This window comes from Alosa sapidissima, chromosome 6 (assembly GCF_018492685.1).
Source record: "Alosa sapidissima isolate fAloSap1 chromosome 6, fAloSap1.pri, whole genome shotgun sequence".
Classification (NCBI taxonomy): Eukaryota; Metazoa; Chordata; class Actinopteri; order Clupeiformes; family Clupeidae; genus Alosa; species Alosa sapidissima.
The window spans coordinates 26,402,751-26,427,609 of record NC_055962.1 but is presented as its reverse complement, the minus strand read 5'-3'; the positions used below and the strand labels follow the sequence as shown (position 1 = coordinate 26,427,609).

At 43.7% G+C, this 24,859-nt stretch overlaps 2 protein-coding genes and 1 non-coding gene across 5 annotated transcripts in view; 1 reads left to right on the top strand and 2 right to left on the bottom strand.

Annotated features, from left to right (window-relative positions):
* Positions 1-1,343: 1,343 nt before the first annotated feature.
* Positions 1,344-20,961, bottom strand: rpain (RPA interacting protein). 3 transcript variants are annotated; one of them, XM_042096074.1, is made up of 10 exons: positions 20,646-20,961; positions 18,432-18,568; positions 8,744-8,819; positions 6,150-6,220; positions 5,600-5,779; positions 5,431-5,503; positions 5,195-5,309; positions 3,559-3,622; positions 2,007-2,150; positions 1,344-1,833 (listed from the first exon to the last, which is right to left on the bottom strand). In XM_042096074.1, exons 2-10 carry the CDS (start codon positions 18,435-18,437, stop codon positions 1,804-1,806), a joined length of 759 nt encoding a protein of 252 aa, XP_041952008.1. In that variant the 5' UTR covers positions 18,438-18,568; positions 20,646-20,961; the 3' UTR covers positions 1,344-1,803. The 3 variants fall into 3 exon arrangements, with proteins under 3 accessions (XP_041952008.1, XP_041952009.1, XP_041952010.1); XM_042096075.1 differs by lacking the exon at positions 8,744-8,819 and having other exon boundaries at positions 18,424-18,568; positions 20,646-20,957; XM_042096076.1 differs by lacking the exon at positions 8,744-8,819 and having other exon boundaries at positions 20,646-20,957.
* On the bottom strand, positions 9,208-9,280 carry trnav-aac. Its single transcript has one exon. It is a non-coding gene; the product is annotated as a tRNA-Val (tRNA).
* armc2 (armadillo repeat containing 2) overlaps positions 17,822-24,859 on the top strand; it is a 34,832-nt gene continuing 27,794 nt past the window's right edge. Inside the window, exons 1-3 of the mRNA XM_042094531.1 lie at positions 17,822-18,317; positions 21,926-22,225; positions 23,271-23,623. Of these exons, the coding sequence (XP_041950465.1) occupies positions 22,020-22,225; positions 23,271-23,623 (559 nt within the window). The 5' untranslated portion in view covers positions 17,822-18,317; positions 21,926-22,019. The remainder of the gene's footprint in view (positions 18,318-21,925; positions 22,226-23,270; positions 23,624-24,859) is intronic.

Genomic DNA, 24,859 nt, shown 5'->3' with positions numbered 1-24,859 from the left:
TGGATGGCAACTACAGGATCTCCAGTGATGCCTGGAATCCACACACATGCACGCACACACAGACACACAGACCTCTTCAATGCCAAATCCAGGGCATCTTTTTCCAGCTGAAAGATCAACACTGTTGCATAACTCTTTAGGCAAGCTGCAGCCATGCTAATACCTGGGCGCGCTTCAGTTGGGTTGGGATGCGCTCACATTATTTGTTGACACAGTTGGGCAGTAGGCCTACCAATGCAGGTATGAGACACAGGCGACGTGATCTCCCAGGGTCACCTTACAGGACAACCCGTCATCACCTCATGTTCAAAACAAATAATAAACCAAGAGACTGAAACCAAAGCCAATCCGTCAAGTCGAACAGAAATAATCCAACCAAACTGGAAACTCAGAACTCTGCTTCTCTCACTTCTAGGCACCATTTACATTTTTATTTAAAAAAACAAAAAACAAAAACAAATGTTGGATTCACTTGCCCTGATAAATAACACAACTACTTTCGGTTAAAGGTTGCATACGCTGCAGACTAAAGCTGAGTTAAAAATGAAAGTCATAGAATACTGGTTATCCTATAACTGTGTTATGGACTCGTGCGTGTACTAGATAAGCGGTGGCTGGCTTCTGTTGCGGGGGGGGGCTGAGCTGGGTGCTGTGCGGATTGCTGCATAATGACCAACTGGGAGCATGTGCTGGGTGAGTGAGTGAGTGGTTGACGCACGGAGGACTGCAGTGACACAACTGTTGACAGAAGAGCACATTTACAGCTTCTGCACACCCCCCTAATGCATCTCCATCCCCCTCTCTCCCCCCCTCTCACACACACACCCCCTCTGTCCAACTCATGCAAATGCTCTTCTCCATAGATACACACAGGCCACCATAAGCATACAATCTCACTCAGTAACTCTTCAATGCTCTTCTCCATTGATACACACAGGCCGTCATAAGCGTATACGATCTCTCAGTAACTCTTCAAATCCCTAGGAGGGGCGCACTACTGGCTAAACTGGTCTCTCCTTTCTACCGTATAATTAGGCGAATGTCAAAATAACTGACACAAGCTTTAGAGCACAGTTCATGCGTTTAGATTGAACAAGTCTTGGGATTACATAACAAGAAATACAACCAGTCATTTAGCCTGTGTGTTGTGAAGTGAATTCCATGCACTTCATTGACGTCACTTTAAATGGCAAAACGTACATGAAAAAATGGCTGTGGGAGGTATTGCCTGACAGTCTCACTCAGCTTGTATTTCAGACAAAACACCTTTCATTCCAACACCGCCTGAAGAGATCAGGCCTACCCATCAGTCCAAGTCCAATCAAACATCCACACCAGTCACATTTAGTTAAAAATAAAATCTTTATTAAATCTTTAAAAGGTCATGACATACAGATAAATAGGACGGACAATCGTTAGCGTGCATTTGAGCTGCACGGTAAATGGAAGCAGCTGAGGTTGACACAATGCAAGTGAAACACAAGAGGCTTCAGGAGGATTAGTCTGAAGTTCACCTTTTGGCACATACATAGCTCAGATGCCCCGCATACTACGGGCCCATTCAGAGAACAGGACCCCGCCCCCCCTAAACAAATGAGCTCCAACACACGGAGCTCAGTACAGAACACAGAAACAGAGCGCACTCATCACAGGCCCATTCTGTGCACGCTAAAGTTCTGCTGTAGTGCTTTTTAATGTGACAAGAGAATCAAAGCTGTATTATTTCACAGAAATGTAACTGTTTTTGTTTGTTTTTTAAAATGAAGACACTCCGTAAAATGGAGCCCATTAGATAGGACGTGTTCAGAGAACAACGGATAGGTAATCACAAGCCTATGGAGAGAGTGAGGGAGAGGGAGAGAGAGAGAGTGGGGGGGGGGGGGGGGGGAGAAAGAGAAATGAGTGAGAAACTTGCAAAAAGTTGCAAAAGTAATTAATTGATAATAAAAATAGTTGCCAATTAATTTAATAGTTCAAAACTGAATAATTGGTGCAGCTCTACTGACCCCACAACTGGCCATGAGACTGGAGGAGCCATCCATGTTGGTCACCATGGAGAAGACGGGGTTGTGGGGGCACTCAGAGTCTGCGTGCTGAGTGACCTGCTGCTCCAGGAGAGACCTCAGCATCTCAGGGCTCACACCTCGGCCCTGGGGTAGGACAGGAAATAAATAAAATAAAAACGGAAATAGGACTCTTCAAAACAAAAGCAAACAAACAAATAAAAACTGGAAAAGAGCATTAAGGGCTACATCTGCATTCAGAACATCCACTACATAGGGCACTGATTGGTGAATAACTGGGTGGTTGTCCACTACTGTAAATACTGCACTATTGGTGAACAGGTACGTAGGTGGCTGTCCACTAAATAGTGCACTATTGGTGAATAACTAGGTGGTTATCCACTACATAGTGCAGTATAGAGTGAATAACCACATAGTTATTCACCAATAGTGCACTATGTAGTAAAGGAGTGGATGTTCCCAATGCAGGCTAGGACTAGGCTTAACCAGTGTCCAGGAAATGGACCATTAATTTAGCTTCTATCAAACATAGGCAAGCTCAGAGGTTTCACACTACTGGCCCGTTCACAGATCTGACCCAACAGAAATGTGAGGCAGAGTTTTGCAGATGAATTTGGTTGTAGAACACAGAATATAACAACTAATTTCATACAGCCTGGATGCCAACCGAACTAGCCCCACCCACTACATTTGAGATCAGGAAGTTCGGTCTGGAATTGTTGCGTTGAGGAGCAACTATGCCCATATCAGAGCTGTTCGGACCAATGAGATTGTCTAGGTGGGATTTGTACGATGACCTCGTGCCTCGTCCATAACGTCATCTGAGCACGCTTTGGTTAAGACCTTGTTTATACGCAGGAAAACCGCATACATTTCCATGCGATTTGGCCTGTCATTTACACGGAGGTTTTATCACTGAAAACTATTATTTCTGAAAACTCCGGCCAAAGTGGAGATGTGGGAAAACTCTGGTTTCACTTTTGCATGTAATCAGGGAAAACTGCGTTTTTGCATTGTGACATGTTGTTCCCTCGTTTGTTTGAAATCTCTGATTGGCCACCTGTTTGCTCGAAGGGTTTACGACACCCTTCCCCAGCTGTTTTTAGCGTCGGTGTGAACGGTATTATTTTTAAAAAAACGAAGGAGGGGAAATATCTGATTTTCTGACTAGCCTACCCTGCTACGTATAAACGCGGTCTTAGATTTCGCCATCACGTGTTGTGCAAAATATTGACATCACAGCAACTTTAAAAAACGACCATAAAACATTGTTAAGGCATTTGTGGAGAAGAAATATGGTTCGGGTGTTCTTCCTACAGCTCACGGTAAGGCATTTCGTTGCTCTGATTGCACTCAATTGGATAGACCTTACCAGAGGCATTTCCCCCCCTGTATCGGTTGAAACACGCCCCATAATCATGTCCCAATGGAGCAGTATCAGACGCAAATTCTAACTAGAATTGAGTATGACGTCAGGCTACTACTGACCCATGCACAGAACACTTTTAATTTGAAGCATTAAAAGGAGACATACCAGAGTGTTGATGTACAGGCCACATGGACAAGAGATGAAATGGCTGGTCACAGTCAGATTGTTTCTGAAATCAAAATACAAACCCAAGTCAGGAAACACACACACAGACCTGCTTCTGGACAGACATGAGGACTCGAGTCTGAGTCTTGGACTAGAATCGCACTTAAGTTGCACAAACAGCAACTTCAGACTTGACTTGTGACTCCACCTCAAAGACTTCAGACTTGACTCGGGCTCAAGACTCGTTAACAACCTGTATTTTATGCAATTATTGCTTTTATAAATCTAAACTGAACTGCTGGTCATCCCAGCTAAACCTACCATACACCACGACATCAACATCAAATTTGACTCCCTGTCTGTTTCACCGACCAGGACTGCAAGAAATCTAGGAGTTGTTCTTGACAACCAACTAAACTTCTCAGATCATGTTGCCTCAGTCGCCCGGTCATGCCGTTTTGCACTCTACAACATACGGAAAATCAGGACTTACTTGACTCAAGATGCTACCCAACTTCTGGTTCAGGCAATAGTCATCTCACGACTCGACTACTGCAATGCCCTCCTGACAGGTCTCCCAGCCTGCGCAGTGAAACCACTTCAGATGATCCAGAACGCGGCGGCGCGCCTGGTCTACAACCAACCCAAAAGGGCACATGTTACCCCGCTGCTCATCCAGCTACACTGGCTACCTATGGCGGCCCGCATCAAATTCAAGTCTCTAACGCTTGCCTACAAAGTAGTCTCCGGTTCTGCTCCCACCTACTTGAATGCCCTCATACAGACTTACACTACCTCCAGACCGCTGCGCTCCTCTGACAAACGACGTCTAGCTCTACCACCGGTACGCTCAAGCCAATCCAAACTTTTCTCATCTGTTGTTCCTCGTTGGTGGAACACACTGCCAGTTCCTACAAGGGCAGGGACATCCTTTTCCACTTTCAAAAAACTCCTGAAGACCCAGCTCTTTAGAGAACATCTACTCTCATAGCAACACTTACAACAAGTCTTACTGATCCTAGCACTCACCAGCCGTTTTAAACTGACAAGTAACTGTTAAAAACAGCACTCACCGACGCACTTATTCTTACTGTACTCTAATGTTGTTTTTTTTATTTTTTTTTTATTTTTTAAAAATGTAATGTAAACGTATTCATGTATTTCTGCTTAATTTTATTGGTGCATATACGTTGGGAAAACGTATGGTGAGCTGCATGTCCCCTTTGCCATAATGTGCAACATAACACATGCTTGATGTGCACTCACAGATCATAAATGCATGCAACCATGGCGACAAGTCCTCCCGGAGTTGTGCGTTTTATCATTAGGCTACTTTCGGTTACAATAACTTTGTGCACAGTGGAAATAAGCGAACAACTACATACAAGGTGTAGGACACCAGTATAATGATGCCAGTTCAACAACATCAAATTTTATCAGGCATCTCAAAACGCACCCAGATAGGTCAGTCACTTACTAATGTGAAAGAGACGTTAAACTTAGTACAGTATATATCGTCACAGGTATCATTCACATCAAACAAACGAAAGCCAGCTATTGTTGCAATAGTTCTTGGGTCCACAACATGGTTGTCCCAACCCCAGTAGCTTCTTGTTGCTAAATGGTAGGTACTCACGTGAAACAGACAGGACAGATGATGAGGTTACTGTTCTCCATTCCCTCCACCAGTGCTTTCAAAGATTGCTCCTCAAACTGTATGTTCTTGTGGTAATCCTCCAGAATGGCAAGCTCTGACAGTGACAAAGAAATATCATTGAAATATGGTTTCCCAGTAGGGCATATACTGGAAAACTGAAACGGATGTGATCTTGGTATGTAGCCTACTGGACAGTTTGTTGCACAAACACAAACCTTCTGCTAGAAGTTCTTGTTGAATTTCTTGAAGGACTGTCAACTCATCGTCTTGCTTTACAGCTCCAAATAACTGCATCGACAAGAAGAATGAAAGTTCAGGATAACATCTCAAACCTTTACCATAGGCCTAGTATGTTGCATGGTGTCCTCTTAAAACGTAGCCTACATCTACGCCAACGTGGCTCCACGGCGATGACAAGCTCCCGTCGGATGACTGCAGGGCACTCCACTCTTCCTGCATGATCTCCTCGACCATGGATCCCTTACCGCACTCATCGCTCTCTCCCGCCTGGCGGTACCTCTCCAGCAACCGAGAGCGACTGTTCTTCAGCCTTTCAAAACAACGCTGCAAGAGGAAGAGCTCAATATTTACCACAATTATGTTCCAACCTTACGTTATGTGGCAGGCAGATGATTTGTGACATATCCCACCATAAAAGATAATGACGCAAACTCTTAACGCTAACGCTTAAATAAACAAGTAGCCCTGATTAATAGTGAAGAAATTTCTGTTGATACATGACAGTGCCTTTTAAAAACATGACTGTGTAGAAGTGTTTGGCGACTAAAGGCACTAGTGCTACATTGAATGACTAGTAAATAAAGCCAGGTAAACAAATGTAAAAGCTAACTATTTTGGCTTGACATGAGCATGATGTCTGTCCAGAGCTAGCTCGTCTTAGCACAACTGACTGGCTAAAACAGTGTGGATTTACCTTCCTGTAGGTTTCTTTCCATGGAATGGGGCGTCCATAACGCGTCCGGTGTTTCAGGGCTTCCATAAGATCTTAATAATGTTTACAAATTAAACTGTTACGGCAGTGACAAGCTGTACACCAGTAGCAAAACAAAATCCCCACAGGTTATTTCTTCAAAACCTGCCGAGCCATCAGCGTCTTTTAACCTTTCCTAGCTGACCCGGAAATTCTTCTCATTGCTTAATGGGAGATGTAGTCCATCGTATGCTTCAGCCCAAGATAAGGTATGAGCTACACCAGGCGCGTAACTGAAGCGTTCCGTTCGCGACGCGTAAAATCCATTTTAGATGAATGGTCTATTTTTTATGAACGTATGCCCCACTGTCACGTCTGGTGTAGCTACTTCCATTGATTATAATGGAAGCTATTGTTGCAGCAGACGCAACGTGAACGGAACGCTTCAGTTACGCGCCTGGTGTAGCTCAGCCCTAAGGCTGTGAAGATAATTGAAAGGCGAGGTATAGGGCATCTAAAGATGTATGGTATCTAATCGTGAAAAGATGACGAAAACTAATGTGCTGCGTTCAATAATTTGTATGCAAAAATAGGTGTAAATGTAGGCCATTAAGAATGTAGGCCTATATGCATTGATTGACTGCAGGCAGTTTGTTCAAAAGCAATTATGTGCATTTCCTTTATACTTATATTTGTGTGCATTTGACTCTCTCTCTCTCTTTCTAGCTATCTGTGTGTGCACGTGTCTGTGTGCATTGCAGAGGATGATGTCATCGCTTGGCAGTAGGCCAGTGTGAATGTGAGCAGTCTCTGCTCTTGGTTATTAGAGACAGAATATGATCCCACCCAGTCTAAACACACACACACACACACTCCAAAATGCTCAAAGACATGCAGACACCTACTAAGTGATGATCACTTGATTCCCACTCACCCACTTACATTCAGATATAGGCTGCCAATTTAAACTGTGAAGAGCTACCTCATACCTCACTAGTCTCAGACATCCTCTATTCCCATCTCTCTTGCACACACACACACACACACACACACACACACACACACACACACACACACACACACACACGTGCGTGCAACCACACCTCTCTACTTTCACCTTTCCTTCCATGGTGCTATCTTAACCTTCCCCCTCATCCCTTTCTCTCTCTCTCTTCTCTCTCCAATCATTTCTTTCTCTTGCTCTCTCTCTTCTCTCTCCATACATAATCATCCCTTTCTCTCTCTCTCTTCTCTCTCCATACATAATCATCCCTTTCTCTATTCTCTCTTCTCTCTCCAATCATTTCTTTCTCTTGCTCTCTCTCTTCTCTCTCCATACATAATCATCCCTTTCTCTCTCTCTCTTCTCTCTCCATACATAATCATCCCTTTCTCTATTCTCTCTTCTCTCTCCAATCATTTCTTTCTCTTGCTCTCTCTCTTCTCTCTCCATACATAATCATCCCTTTCTCTCTCTCTCTTCTCTCCATACATAATCATCCCTTTCTCTATTCTCTCTTCTCTCTCATAATCATTTCTTTCTCTTGCTCTTTCTCTTCTCTCTCCATACATAATCATCCCTTTCTCTATTCTCTCTTCTCTCTCCAATCATTTCTTTCTCTTGCTCTCTCTCTTCTCTCTCCATACATAATCATCCCTTTCTCTCTCTCTCTTATCTCTCCATACATAATCATCCCTTTCTCTACTCTCTCTTCTCTTTCATAATCATTTCTTTCTCTTGCTCTCTCTCTTCTCTCTCCATACATAATCATCCCTTTCTCTCTCTCTTCTCTCTCCATACATAATCATCCCTTTCTCTCTTCTCTCTCCATAATCATCCCTTTCTCTCTCTCTCTTCTCTCTCCACACATAATCATCCTTTTCTCTCTTCTCTCTCCAATCATCCCTTTCTCTCTCTCTCTCCTCTCTCCACACATAATCATCCCTTTCACTCTCCTCTCTCCACACATAATCATCCCTTTTTCTCTCTTCTCTCTCCACACATAATCATCCCTTTCTCTCTCTCTCTCTCTCTCTCTCTCTCTCTCTCTCCATAATCATCCCTTTCTCTGTACTCTCTTCTCTCTCCATACATAATCAATCTTTCTCTCCCTCCTATTTCAATGACTGCTGTCTAGATTATATATCATGGGTATATGGTGTAGGTTTGTATAAAATAGTGTTTTTTAAGATTGGGACTAGTGATAACCTCTGATTCTCAGTTACACGTAACCTGTTACATGACTACCAAACCGGAACAGGTGAGTCTACATCTAATCTAAATCGGTTCATATGAGGATTTGGATTGAACCTATATCCTTGTTGACACCAGACCCTTCTCAGTTGAGAGTACAGTAGGTGTGTAAAAGGTTCACTGACTTCCAGGGGTGTAACTAGCAGTGAAATTAAACTTAAATTGGTGCATTAAGCTCTTACCAAATCGTTTCAGAAGTATAGTAATCTTGTAAACGAAGGTTTTAAATGCAGTGTTTTTTATCAATTCCAAAGAAATACACGTCCATGCCGGATTAGTGATTGCGTGTCCGTGTTTTAGGGACATTGGAAATGGGCTTCAATGGCCTCTTGGCCAGACGAACCTGCAGAGCAAATCCCAAATTTGCGGAAAGTTCGTATGGGTATTCCCAGGCTATTGAGCCTGGCACAGATCCTTCCCTGGAAATATAAGTATAAGTAAGTATATGTACTCTTTTGATCCCGTGAGGGAAATTTGGTCTTTGCATTTATCACAATACATGAATTAGTGAAACACACTCAGCACACAGTGAACACACAGTGAGGTGAAGCACACACTAATCCTGGCTCAGTGAGCTGCCTGCTACAACAGCAGTGCTCGAGGAGCAGTGAGGGGTTAGGTGCCTTGCTCAGGGGGCACTTCAGCCGTTCCTACTGGTCGGGGTTTGAACCGGCAACCCTCCGGTTACAAGTCCGAAGCGCTAACCAATAGGCCACGGCTGACATTCTGCTCAGGACGCAGGTCTAGTAAGGGCATTAGTGATGTGAGTATTCTGGTGACTGTGGGCCATCAGGAAAACACAGCCCATGTTCCTGCCCGGTTTCGAACTGAGGACCTTTCGCGTGTTAGGCGAACGTGATAACCACTACACTACAGGAACCCGATGACTATATGTCCCTGTCCCTGCCTCTCAAACCGTCTCAATCCGTTATCTCCTTCTGTGGCTCTGTCCCCACCCCCTCCTGCTCCTCCTTCCTCCCCCCCCCTCTTCCCTCCCTCCATTTCTCTCTCACTCTGTTTGGGCCATGTGGTCTCTAAAGCCCTGAGCTGATGGGAGCTAACCCTGAGCTAATGCAGCAACGGTAGACACACACACACAGACACACACACAGACACACACACACACACACACACATACACAAACCACACACACTGCAATGCAGAGACCATGTTAGACACACACCAATACACATACACACACACGCACACATGCTGCCTTGTAGAGGCCTCATAAGGTGTGTGTGTGTGCGCCTATGTGTGTGTAATGTGGCCTCTACATGAGAGTGTGTTGGTGTGTGGATCTAATGTGTTTTTTATGTTTGTGTGTGTGTGAGAGAGAGTGTGTGTGTGTGTGTGTGAGTGTGCATGTGTGAGTGTGTGTGAGTGTGCATGTGTGAGTGTGCATGTACTGTATGCATGTGAGCTATTAGATCCCACTTTCAGTATACCCAGCTGTAATAACACAAGTGACACATTCAGTATAACCAATGCTATGTAGAGAAATGTGTGTGTGTGTGTGTGTGTTTGTGTGAGTATAACCAATGCTATGTACGCGCTCCTTTAATTAAAACTTCATTTCTTGCACATGTATTAGCTTCTTCAGACTAATGCGTTAGTGAGACAGCACACGTGAATCCAGAGGTTCATAAGAGGATGGTGTGAAGAAGGAGACTGGGAGGAGGTGAAGATGGGAACAGAGGGAAGCAGTGACGAACCCAGAGGACGACAAAAAGACTGAGAGATTCAGCAATCCACCTTGAATGGACATGGAATGGCAGAGCCTCAAGGTCATGCTTGCCATACTTTCATCTGACACGCACATGCACACACACACACACACACACACACACTCACCCACGCAGACTCTCTCTCCATCTTTAACACACAGAAAAGACCATCTTGCACACAGACACACACACTCACTTTACTAGCCACAGGGCAGCGCACACAAAGACATAAAGGGCATAAAGCCTCCACTGTGTGTGAGAATGAAGGACTGTGTGTGTGTCTGTGTCTGTGTAAGAATTACGACCTGCACTTAAAACCATTAAAGCCATCAGGCAAAACCCTTTACACCCCTCCCTCTCATCCCTCTCTTTACACTCCTCCCTCTCATCCCTCTCTTTACACCCCTCCCTCTCATCCCTCTCTTTACACTCCTCCCTCTCATCCCTCTCTTTACACTCCTCCCTCTCATCCCTCTCTTTACACTCCTCCCTCTCATCCCTCTCTTTACACTCCTCCCTCTCATCCCTCTGTTTACACCCCTCCCTCTCATCCCTCTCTTTACACTCCTCCCTCTCATCCCTCTCTTTACACTCCTCCCTCTCATCCCTCTCTTCTCCCAGCGCTCAGCTGCTCCTTCTTCCCCTGGTGAGTTAAAAGCCTTTCACATTACACATGCACCTCTATCCCAATCATCCCTTTCTGTCTTTTACACCACTCTTTCTCTCCCTCTCTCCATCTCTCCCTCTCTCCACTATCCTTTCATGCACCCCTTGCATCCTTTCTTTTTTAATTGTATTCCTTTATTAGCTTAGCATCACTCCATCTCTACCTCACTCTTGTGTCATGTCCTCTGTTTCTTTTCTCTCCTTTGGAATATTCTGTCCATCTTTGTCCTTTTGCTCTTGTGTGTGTCTGTGTGTGTGTGTACATGCATGTGTATGCATATATGTATGTATAGTGTGTGTGTGAGTGTGTACATGTGTACATGTGTGTGTGTGTGTGTATATGTATGTATAGTGTGTGTGTGTAAGTGTGTGTTTGTGTGTGTGTGTGTGTGTGTGTGTGTGAGTGTGTACATGCATGTGTGTGTATGTATATGTATGTATAGTGTGTGTGTGTGTGTGTGTGTGCGTGTGTGTGCGTGTGTGTGTGTGTGTGTGTGTGTGTGTGAGTGTGTACATGCATGTGTGTGTATGTATATATATGTATAGTGTGTGTGTGTGTGTGTGTGTGTGAGAGTGTGTACATGCATGTGTGTGTATGTATGTATGTATAGTGTGTGTGTGTGTGTGTGTGTGAGTGTGTACATGCATGTGTGTGTATGTATGTATAGTGTATGTGTGTGTACATGCATGTGTGTGTGTATGTATGTACTGTATGTATAGTGTGTGAGTGTGTGTATATATATATATATATGTATATATAGTGTATGTGTGTGTGTGTGTGTGTGTGTGTGTGTACATGCATGTGTGTGTGTATATATATGTATGTATGTATAGTGTGTGAGGTATGTAGGCTGGTGGTGAGTGTGCTGTGTAATCTGCGGTAAGCTTCCTCACTGCTGGTACACCGAGGCAGAGGGAGAATGAGACTGGAAATGATTTGTTATCAGACACACACACACACACACACACACACACACAGAATCGTGGACATGAGTATGTAACGCCCCCAGGCCAAGGCACTGTGTGTGTGTGTGTGTGTGTGTGTGTGTGTGTGTGTGTGTGTGTGTGTGTGTGTACGTGTGTGTGTGTGTGTGTGTGTGTGGGAGCTCGTCCTTAAGGGAACGGCAACATGCTAATAAACTACATAAGGGGCAGGGGGAACAGTCCCATCAATCATTAGACCCCCATGCACAATTAGAGCTTGGGTGACAGAGAGAGAGAGAGAAACAGAGAGAGAAACAGAGAGAGAGAGAGAGAGAGAGAGAGAAACAGAGAGATAGAGACTATTATTAATCCCCAGACTATACTGACAGTGTCACACCATTTTTATGGCCGATATCTACAAAGGCAGAGGCCATTACTGTATATGAGGGGGTGTTTTCAGCAAAGGATCAAGAAACATCATTGCAATCAGTGTGCTTTGCTGCCTTACTATGTGTGACATGAAGCATGTGTGTGTGTGTGTGTGTGTGTGTGCATGTGTGTGTGCGCCTGTGTGCGTGTGTGTGCGTGCATTATTTAAGCCTTGAGTGGGTGAGCTGTGATGGATTACAAACGATCCTCTGTGTGTGTCTGTGCGTACGCTTGTGTGTGGGTATAAGATTGTGTGTGCATTCGTGTGTGTGTGTGTGTGTGTGTGTGTGTGTGCGTGCGATACTCCCCCTGCACCCTGTGTTGAGGGTGTTGGGTGACAGTCCATGACAGTGAGGAACAAAAGAGATGCGGTGCAACTCCACCGCTGCCCTCTCCTGCTGCCCTCCCCCCCCTCCTCCTCTCCTCTGACCCCCCTTTCTCTCATCAACTCTCCTCACTTCCCCCCTCCACTCCTCTACCCTTTTCTCCTATTCCCCTCCTCACTGTTGTCCTCACTTTCTTCTCCTCATTCACTCCTTTCCCTGCTCTATTCTATCCTTTCTTCTTTCCCTTCCCTTCCTCCCCTCTTCTTCTCGCTTCTCCTCCTCCTCCTCCCCTCTCCTCTCTCCTCTTCTCCTCCCCACCAGCCTCTGACAATAAAGCGGTGAGTCACTCTAGCTGCAGGCGTGGTGAGGTATCCCACCACAGTACTCTCTCCCTGGTCTCAGTCCTAATTCTTCAGGAGTAAAAACAGACACACAACACAACCACACATACTAGTGGGCTGCCTGTAATGCGTAGTACAACCAGACAAAAGTATCTACTAAAATAGGTTCAATAGAGATGTCATCAATGAATACTTCTTGTCTTGGCTCTTGGCTTGTGCGGCACCAGCGGAACACAGCTTGGTGATGCAGCGGAACACAGCTTGGTGATGTGTGACCTTGTGTTGTATTGCACACTGAGAACGTGGGTAGTATACCTTGTGTTGTATTGCACACTGAGAACACTACAAAACAGTGAGGGTTCATTAAAGGAGCTAGTAATCAAGGATCTGTGGCATTACCATTATCTTCAAGTGACATTTGCATTATATAATTACGCCTTCAGTATTCCCTCTTACCTTACATTACCTTTCATAGTGTCTACTGAAAGCAATACCATCACAAAGCAGCGTAGCCTTCGCCTTCCCATTCAATATGTTTGTATACTGTCTACATATGCACTCTTCAATTCAACTCAATTCAATGGGCTCTCTCTGAGTGCCTATGTGTCATACTCTGTCAATACAAACACACAGGGATGTATCCTGTATGCTCAATTTCCTGAAAAAGCTATAGCTCGAACAAAGGATTGCTGTCTTGACATTTGAAAATGTACATCCAAATGCATCTTGAATGTGTTTATTTTGGTAGATTCTTCTTAGACCTTGCCCTTCCTGCTTCCCTCTGAGAGGCATGCTGTACCGGTCAACAAAGGTCAACAAGGGTCTCATTCAGATTTCATGGTTCTCTTGACCATCTTCTGTTCTGTTTTGTTCTGATACCAGTCCGATTTCAGTCTCAAGCTGCCATATGGTCATCATAGAATTGCTTAAACAACTAATCTAATGGGAGTATGTATACATGTATATGTATATACATGATATTAAATAGCACCCAAAAGACATAAAAACATAAAAAAACACACACACGCAACACCCCCCCCCCCCCCCCCCCTACACACACCTACACACACACACACACACACACACACACACACACACACAATGATCTCCATCCCTTAGCCATTTAGCTGAGTATGCCCCCTGATGGTAAAGATGGAGCTACTTGTCTTCTGGTCATCTACAGTAAAGCAATTAATAAAGATGAGAGTACAATCTTCCTCTAATGATCTTATAATACATTGAAATCACCTGTCGATTATGTCTTATCGTTGTTTCTGGCCACCTATTCTTTTCTCATGGGCAGAATTTATTGTCGAACTGAAGTTAGTGGCCCTAACTGTAGACTGTATCAGTGTGTGTAAAATGACACTTGTTTTTTAATATAGATTGATCACAAAATATAATGAATGAATACAATAAAATCATTTCAGAAGAGGGGTGTATGTTAGATGGTGAGCCTCTAAGCTGCCTCCACTATGTTCCACCTTGTAGTCGCAGTGTGGTGGTGGGAGCCACGTGAGGGTTGTCGTCACTGCCATCTGGCTTGAGATGGCTATCACACACACACACAACCACGCACACACACACACACGCACACACACAACCACACACACACACACACATGCACACATTACCATGCACCCCACCCACATGCACTTACGCAAACACACACACACACACACACACACACACACACACACACACACGCACAGAGCTCTGTTTGGAAATGAGTCCAGCTAGTCTGTCGTCATTTGGCTATTACCCATGACCCATCTGAGCCAGTGAGTGACAAAAGCAAAGAAATAGGCGCAGTCTGCTCACTCTCTGCTCTCATCATACAGTACACACAATGTCTCTCTCTTTCTCCCCTTTCACTCTCTTCTTTCTCTCTCTCTCTCTCTCTCCTCTTTCTCTCTCTCTCTCTCTCTCTCCCTCTCTGTCTTTCTGTCTTTGCTGCAGTCACATTCAGTAACATGGCTACAGTTTCTCTCTTTCCTTTTTTTTCTGTCTCATATCTCTCTCTCCAATCCGTTCTCAAATCTCTTTTTGATCTCCCTCTGCCTTGTATTCCATTTGGTCATTCCTTCTCGGCACCTTCCAGAACATTGTCAGCAAAAGCCCCCCTCTCTCTCTTGTTCTTCCTCTCTCTTCTTCGTCTTCCACCTCTCTTCTTCTTCCCCCTCTCTCTTCTTCTTCTTCCACCTCTCTTCTTCTTCCCCCTCTCTCTTCTTCTTCCACCTCTCTTCTTCTTCTTCTCCCTCTTTTTTCCCTCTCTTCTCTCTCTCTCTTCTTTTTGATCTACTTCTGCCATACTACTTTCTCCCAATATTTTCACCCAAAACACTCTCTCTATCTCCCTTTCTCTCTCTCTCTCTCTCTCTACAGTCCTGTGCTGCTTTTAATTTTTCCAAAAACACTTTCTCTTCCTCCTTTCCTCTCTCTCTCTCCCCCCCTCTCTCTATCTCTTTTTGGGAAAAGGAACAGACAGGAAGTGAGGGACTGGGCGTGTGGTGCCAAGACCAACAACGGGACTCTATTAATACCCTCTTTCACTCATCAGGACCAGCGTCCACTGCCTGGGCAAAGTGTGTACACGTGTGTGTGTGTTGTGTGTATGAGTGGGTTAGTGTGAGTGTGAATGTGTCTGAGTGTCTCTGTGTGTGTGTAAGTGACTGTGTGTCGTTTGCACATCCACATCCGTGATTCATTAAAAACACCCCATCCCACCATGCCACACACCCCCCCGACACACACACACACACACACACACACACACACACACACACACACACTGGGGGATGATGAGAGACCAGGCTATATTTAGAGTGTCCGGTCCTCATGCTCCATGCGTGGGTGCAGTGGTGTAAGGGGTACACGCAGGGAGTCTGGAGTGTGTTTTGTTTTTTAAGTGTGTGCGCGTCCAAATGTGTGTGTGTGTGTGTGTGTGTGTGTGTGGGTGTGTGCATGCATATGCATGTGTGAATGTGTATATGAGTCACTGTGTTCTAGTAAGTGTTGTTGTGTGTTTGTGTGTACTTGCTATTTGCGTTGCAGCCTAATTGGTGTTATTACCACTGTCACCATGCCACACACACTAATAAGCAATGGTAACACTTACTATATCATGGTCATTAGGGGAGAGAGTGTGTTGAACCAACTCTAAATAGAGCAAGGGTCTCATTCTGATCATGATATCAGGCCGGGGTCAGTTACGAATACATTCATGATGCAACCTCTCCATGTTATCTATGTCATTCAGCTGTTCCTCTTCAGAGACTTCCTCAAACGTACCTCATGGCTGAATAAAAGAGGTCTTTCAGTGGAAGACTTGAGGCAGGCTCTGTGTCAGGGCTTTTATCTTTGAAATATGCAGTGCATTTTAAGTTCTGACCACTGCTAACGAGGCAAGTTTTTTTTTTTTTTGTATCGGGAAAGAGTTTCAAAGTAGACTTTTCGGAGAATGTGCACGGTCATTGATTTTAATGACAGTGCATGTCACTGTTCGGACATCAAAAGAGCTATGCACAAGCCACACACACACACACACACACACACACACACACACACACGCACACACACATTCACTCCCTTGAAAATACCCACACGTGCACACCCTAAACTCACCCCCCCCCCCCCACACACCTCCCCTCCCCAAACACGTACTCAGAAACAGAAAAGGTCTTTGTGCACCCAAGTCTCTAGACTGACCACAAACCCCACCTACACCCCCCCCCCCCAGACACACACACACACATTCTCTCTCCCCCCCCCCCCCCCCCTCTCTCCCCCTCTCTCTCTTGTCAACCTCAGCACTATACCAGGAAAGTCAACACAGCAGTCAAATCCTGCCTGGCCGACGGACTTCTCCGAAGATGTGGGCCGTCTGCCTTTGAAGGTAAATAGAGCGTTGAAAAATAATCCTTGACAACAAGATCGCTGAGCTATGCACAAGCCACACACAATCACACACACACACACACACACACACACACACACACAAACACACAGCTTGATGAGGAGTTGAGGAGTAGGGGTGTGGAGCAACAGGAAGGCCTGATCAGGTGGCTGCATCAGATGATTCACTGCCTTACCTCACCGACTCGACTCACACAGTCTGTCAGCTGCTACCTTTAAAGAAACAGTAAGCACTTTCTGTTGTCTGTCAAGTACTAATGCTTCAAGATAGCCTACTGTGCGACTGTATGCAGTACATTTAAAAAGATGAAATGCTGTATTATGCCAAATGAGTGATGACATTTATAATGCGTATAGGGAATCCTAATAGCATCTGAGCCAGCGATTGTTGTGTTGCATTTAATGCTCTCTGTTCACATTTGAAATCCTTGTATTGTGTCATATTTCTCGTTCAAAATAGAAACGGGGGTCCGACAAAAGTTCTGCTCAAAACGTTGTGCTAATTACCTAACAACACAACAGAAAACATGTCCACAAGGAAGAAGTTGCTACGGAGACACACCACCAAGGAGCTTTCGCAAAGCAAGCCAATTTACCCCAGATGACGTGAGAAGGGCCACTTAGGTGCAACGAAGTAAGTATAAAATGTGTGTGTGTGTTTGTGTGTTGTGTGTGTACCTGACATGTAAATGTGTGTGTATGTGTATGTGTGTGTGTTTGCATGTTGTGTGTGTACCTGTCATGTAAGTGTGTGCATGGGTATAATGACTCAGAATGTAAAATTCATTGCCATTCCAAGCCACAGCCCACCCTGTGCTGTTCTAATTCTAATGGCCGAATATCATTGGGAGGTCTGTGTGATTGCCTGGCCTTTCGTGATGGTCCTCCACACTGCCCGTGACCAGATCTTTCCCCCCTCCCATAGTGACAATGAAATGGCAGCAACCTTTTCTGCCAGCCATTGGCAGCTTCACAGGGATGACTCCTCATTGGCCAAGCCTGGCAGCTGCCCCCGACCAATCGCAGCGCTTGTATCCATGAGAACGAAGCTTGTGGAGCTATTTAAATCTAGTCAGAGTGCACAAGACTGCTTATATGTGCATCTTACTTTCAGAGAGAGGGAGAGAGAGAGAGTAAGACAAGAGGAAAAAGAGAGGACTTTTGATTTGTTTTTGTTCCTTTAAATGGGAATGTTTAATGTCCAGCCCAGCAGACAAATCTGACGAGAGTCTGCACGACTGGCTTGACCTGCAGTCGCAGGTTTAAACCGACCTGGTACAGACTCGGATGTGGTGGCCGCGTTACTGTGTACTTTATTCTGTTCTGTTATGGTCTCTTACCCTCTCAGCTTCTCTCTCTACATGACTGTATGTAAGAGTGAGTGTGTGTGTGTGTGTGTGTGTGGGTGGGTGTATGTGTGTGTGTGCGTACTGGTAGTAGAACTGGCGTGTGTGTTTGTACCGATGCCTTCTCTGCCCGTCCTGTCTGAATGGGGGGCTAACAGTGGGCATTGGCAGGACGGTGAAATCGAGTGGACAGATTGCAAAGCCGGAGGACCGCACAAGAGTGGAAGGGCACAGAGGAATCAGGTCTGTGAAACACATACATACACACACACACACACACACACACACACACACACACAGTTTTAAAAGACTACACCTTGTGGAAGACGGGGGCAATTGTGTACTGTACCAACGTACCGCCATTTTGTCTCTTGCTCGTTTAATTGCTGCGTCACTTTCTCGCGGATCCTCAAATGGTGGCCAAAAAGGTAAATCTTCTGGCTGTTAATGCCTGGGCCGTGACGCACTTTTAGAAAATGCTTTTTGCTGCCTGCCTGGAATTTAAAAACAAATCAAGAAATGTATCAGTAAGTGTTAAGAGCACTGTACTATATCAATCAAGTTTTAAAATGCATGTTTAACAGCCCGAAAAAAAAAATGCATTCCCTTCCGCCATGACATGCACAATACACTACAAGTGATCTTCTTGGTGCATTGTAAACAACAACAACTTAATAGATGCATGCATTTGTAAAATACATTCATACTCTTCAAGCCCCTGAATTATACTTACAAGTGTGTCATTCCTGTTTAATGTAACATAAATGTGTTCATTTTGAGCTGTCCAAGGACAAGGACAAAAAGCAAGAAGCTGAAAATGGAGGAAGAGATGCGATGCTTTGGAGATGAATGCAATAAGCGATCTTACTTTTCTCAAAGGCCATTTTGTATATGTGTGTATGTCAGCGAGTGGGCATTACAGCAGTTCCAGTTTGGTGACTGAGTGAACAACGTTGTACTTACTAGTTTACAATATCTGCAACGGCAGAGATCTCTGTGATTTGAACAGTTTTCATGGGACAGTTAAGCACATGATTACAAGCCGTTGATCCATCATGCTACCATGAGAGTCATCAGCAAACAGCATGTACATGTTAACAGTTCAATAATCTGCTGTAGGGATGCGACAACTAGTCGATACTAGTACTCCATACTAGAATATTTTCCCATTAGTTGCCCTCTATGACAGTAGGCTCTTTGGCATGTGGACAAAACAAGGCGTTTGAGGACCAGTCTTGGGTTTTGGGGAAATAATTATCGTCATTTGCCATTTTTTGACAGTTTATTGGTCAAACAAATATTATATTTGATTAATAGGGAAAAAAAAAATGATTACTCTTCTGAAAATAATCATTCGTTTCAGCCCTAATCTGTTGTGTGCTTGCTGTGTCTGTGTGTGTGTGTGTGTGTGTGTGTTAGGAACAATTTCAACATAATTCTGTTTATTATGTGCATGAATTACATTTTGTTTACAATTGTTTTTGCTTTCTTGTAGCTGTCAATAGTGCCAATAAAATTCTCCCCATTCTATACACAAACTTTGTGTTTTTTTTTTTTTTTTAATCTTATGTATTATTACTGCTTGATGTTTACTTGCGTGGGATGCACCAACTGCTGACTCATGTATCCAAAGACATTGAGGAGCAGAGGGAGGTCAGGTTATTGATTTGGGAACTACAGAGCAAATATGAATGACTCATAGGTCATTTATTAACAATATATTTTAGTGTTGCATTGGTGATGTGTATACCCACGCACAGCCTAAGTTCTTCAGTGGACTACTTTGTACTCATATGCAAATTTGTCTATTATGCTATTCTCCTCACAAAAATATTTATGTTAGAAGGGTGGTGGGTTTATTCAGCACACATAAAATAAAATCAACATCTCTGCAGATTTCACAGGCTATCATATTGTAATCAATTACAATGGCAAAAAAGAGGTACCCCCACCCCACATGCAGGTGGGGAGCAAATTGACCGATGTAATAATGGCATTAATTCACATACCACACAGAGTAGTGCATCGAAAAGAACTAAAAATGTGAAAAAAGTGCTCTTAAATATAAAAAAAATATTTAAAAAATATATTGCTCTTAAAAGTGTTCATGCATAGGACCCATTCCAACTTATAGCCTAACCTTAGACCACTGGCCTGGTGATAGATCATGACTCTTGGGGCCAATACGCTAGGCTACTATTAGGCATGGCATCTGTTAATGGCCTAGTGTCTATCACAAACACTAACACCCATGTAAACTCAAACAGACCAGTCGAAACTGTTTAATTGTCTTTTACCAGACTGTACCAAAGACTATAGAAGTATGTGTCTAATCTCTTTGACAGTAGCCTAGTGTTACACACTTCCTTGAACTTTGCTCGTGGGTGAAGCACTGGGAACGGGTCATGTGACCTCGTTGTAAAGGGGTAACTAGGCGCGAGATGCCTACTGTAGAGGAGCAGCAGTGTCAGTTACTTGAGTGTAACGTTAATTAGTTACAAGACGGACTGTTTCAAGCAGAAATGAACTACAACAACAGGTGAGTGCATTCCAAGACGTGCGGCGAATTACCTTTTGTTGACAAACAGGCACTGGACCTAGCACTATGTTAACAGCTTTGTTTTAGGATATTGCTGGTTAGCAGACACGCTAGCTAACTAGTAGCCAACTATTGTTAGCTTCCCATAACGAATTCGTCTGGCATAGTGCAGAACATTCATCTCGTTCCAGAAGCTGTGGAAATGTTTTCTTTACATATACGCTTTTTGTGTTGAAGGTTGTCAATTACGCCTGGTCTTTCTCTTATATTATTTGTGAGGATGCGTGTTTGGTAGCAAAGATCCATTCACTTTTGTTGTCATACTTGAGCACTCTCATGCAACCGCTACATTTGGTAACCATGGCGACGAGCTATGCACGCGCAAGACTGTCACAGGCAAACTGAGCTCGAGCCTGCTGTGAGCGAGCGCAGCTACCCTGCAGGGCTCTCATAACTTCTCTCAAAAGATTTGTAGCCTAGCAAACTCATGGCAGTTTACTTTTGGGACCCCTGATGAATGCATTATGTAAAAAGACTACCTAAAAGTCTCACATTCATGTTAACGACTTTTAGAGTATGCTCATGTTGGCTGTCTTTTAATTTCTATCATTTATTTACATTTCTATTATTTTCATTCATTTTTCATTTTTTTTTTTTATTATTTTCTAGACCTACAGTGTTGAAATTGTGATTAAGAATTTGATAGGCCTAGACTTGATCCACTGATTGCCGTATTATTGTTGTCATGGACAATTTTAGTTTGTTTAGTTTGTATGTTCTCAGAAAATAGTGATGCATTTTGAAGAAGTGGCAACTGAAATAAATAATCATTAATGCATTATTTTTTCAAACTGGATCCAGGAGTTTCTCCATAGTTTGGTACTTGGTGTAATACAGAAGTCACATTTAATAAGGAGCACGGCCTATGTCTGATCCAAAATATCCATAAATGGCAAGACAATGCTTCCAATTCAGATAGTTCTAAACGTATGCTTGCAATTCTTGCAAATAGTAGCATAAGTCTGCTGCAATAAATAGCAGACCGAATACCCTCTGTGTAACACTGGTGACTGGCTATATCATACACTGTGACCTGTTTAGAACACCCAGGGCACTAATTTTAATGATTTGCAAAGTGCAAAGTCTTAAGATTAAAGGTAATTTAATAAAAAGCTAAAGCTCCAAAACGATAGGATAGTTTTGTACACAAGATTTTTACTTGTTGACAGACTTCGTACTTTGCCCGCATGTTAAATTAGCTGCACATGTTAGTTTTGCACTCTGATTTCATCCCTCTTTTTGAATCATGCAGGGCTCCCCTCAGGTCCTGGATTGTGGCAGAGCGATGGTGTGTATTTTAGACCCTTGAAGGTCACTGTGGTTTGATCCAAAACGCTGTTTGAGCAATGGAGCGCAGGCGTGACAGCCAGGAACCGTTCTACCGGATCACCGGTTCTGGCCCCAAGACCAGCGCGGAGATAGTGCAGGAGGCCCGACAGTCACTGCGGACGTTGCGCACCCAGCGACCTTTCACCCCGCGAGACGAACACCGCCAGCTATTTGGGGAGGGCTCTTCTCGACCCCGGGATGGACGCCCTCCCTCTGCTTTCAGGTCAGTTGGCCTGTCCTCCCCTCTGCTGTCACAAAGTCAAAGTCAAAGTCAAAGTCAGCTTTATTGTCAATTTCTTCACATGTTCCAGACATACAAAGAGATCGAAATTACGTTTCTCACTATCCCACTATCCTCACGATGCCATCTTTAAAACAGATCGATGGAGAAACGCTGAACACACTGAATTAGCTCATCTTGCATGATGACACAATGAGATTGTGTGTGTGCAGGGATGGATTACTGCACGGGCCGACCGGGCCCAGGCCCAGGGGCCCAAGGGGTCAGGGGGCCCTGAAGTCCAAGCCTTTGCATGGAATCATTGCCTCAATATCAACAAATCAGGATGTAGGCTATGAATCTGATTGAATTTAGTATTGGCCATCCCCAAAATGCACCAAAATACAGGAAATCACATCAAACAAATTAAAAAAATTCTGGGGGAGGCCCCCAAACCCCCCCCCCCCCCCCCTCCCACATATATGACAATTAGTGGGGGGCCCTTAATACATCTGGGCCCAGGGGCCCGAAAGTTCATAATCCGCCCGTGTGTTTGTATGTGTGTGTGTTTGTGTGTGTGTGTTTGTGTGTGTGTGTGTGTGTGTGTGTGTGATGTAGACTATTTAGAATAGATACCACATCTTCATTTGTTGTCAGATCAGTCAGTCTGTATTCCCTAACAAAATTACATACAGTAATTTATGTATTTGAGTTGTTGTAGGTCATTTTGCGTTTGCATTTTTACGTAACATATATCAGATGGTCCATGTGTATAGGGTGAACCCTGGTGTTGTAATTTATCTGAGTTGGACTAAGTTGGACTGAGTTGGACTAAGTTAACACGGATTCTTTTTTTAAATTTGTTAATTGTTAATTTTTGTTTGTCGTCTGTCTTGTATGTCTACTGTTAGGTGTCTCGGGTACGCTGGCGAAAATGTAAAATGTCTTGTGTGTGCTTGTGTGAAGCGACCTTGGGTGCTTTGAAAGGCGCTATGTAACAAATAAAATGTATTATTATTATTATTATTGTAATCTGTGACACCCACAGCCTGCACGCCCGCAACTTTGAAGCGCCGGACTCCAGGCCAGGCTCTGGGACACGGCTCTCTCCCTTAGACCATGTGAGTAAAGTCTCTCTTCCTCTCTCTCTCCCTCTCTCCCTTTCTCTCTTTCTCTCTCTTTCTCTCTCGCTCTCACTCCTATATGGTGTCAATTTGAATCTATTCAAAAAGGGCTTTACTGGCATGCCAAGAATTAGTGTTGCTCATTTAGTGTTGCCAACATCTAAGAAAGAACAGAACAGAACAGAAAAAGTAGAACATATGTGTTGTCTGTCTCTCTTGGTCAGTCATATAAAGTGTGCTGCCCTGTCCCCTCAGAGCTCCGTAAATGGGAATAAATATCAAAAATGAAACTTACAAAATGAAAAGAGAAAGTGAAAAAAGAGAAATAGAGGAGAGCAAATTATTGTAACCCAGGAGAATGAAGATGAGAGAGAGAGAGATAGATAGATAGATAGATAGAGAGAGAGAGAGAGAGAGAGGGGGGGGGGGAAGGATTGACACAGAGGGAGATAGACATAAAAGAGGAGATAAAAATGATCATATGATCAATGATGAAAATGAGAAAAGAGAGAGAGGAACAAAGGGAAACTCAGGAGGATGGAGGAAAGAGAGAGAGAGAGGGAAAGAGAGGGAGGGAAAGAGGGAAAGAGAGGGAGAGAGAGAGAGAGAATGAGAGAAAGTGTGTGTGTGTGTGTGTGTGTGTGTATGTGTGTGTGTGTGTGAGAGAGAGAGAGAAAAGGAAATGATGAAACTGTTAGAAGACAGAAAGAGGGGGTAAATAGTTTAACACGAGAAGAGAGAGGGATCAGAGGGAGAAAAAAAATAGGGTGAGAGATAGATAGATGAAAGATGAAACATTTAGTGTTGCCAACATCTAAGAAAGAACAGAACAGAACAGAAAAAGTAGAACATATGTGTTGTCTGTCTCTCTTGGTCAGTCATATAAAGTGTGCTGCCCTGTCCCCTCAGAGCTCCGTAAATGGGAATAAATATCAAAAATGAAACTTACAAAATGTTCTGAATTAGGCTACATTGAAATGTTCTGAATTAGGTTACATTGAAAGGATTCTGCGCGTTGTTAGCTTGCTGTAAAATTCTGACCACTTACATTGCTTTCATTATAGCAAAACAGCATTCCACAAACTAACAAACAGATTTTTCTACTCATGTTGTTTCTCTCTTCTTTTGTTTTTCACCATGTCTTCCCATGAATGTTTTGAATCACATCAAAAAAGATTCTGCACATTATTAGTTTGTTGTTATTTTGTCCATTTGCTTCACTTGTTTGTTTACAAAAGCCTCTTGGCATGTCCTTTTTCTGGTTCAGCAAAAACAACATTCTTATCTCCCACCTCTTTATGTACAGTCTTCGCTCTTTTCTTTATGTGTCTGTGTGCTGTGTCTTTCACAGATAATCTTTCACACACCAAAAGCATTGTTCAGATTGCGTAACATTTTTCCATTTCCATGGTACAAATGATGTATATGTATTTCTGTCTGTATTGTCCACATGCTGTCTTTGAAATACATCTTGTTAACAGAGAGGGTTAAAGCGGAGCTAGGATCTTTGTTG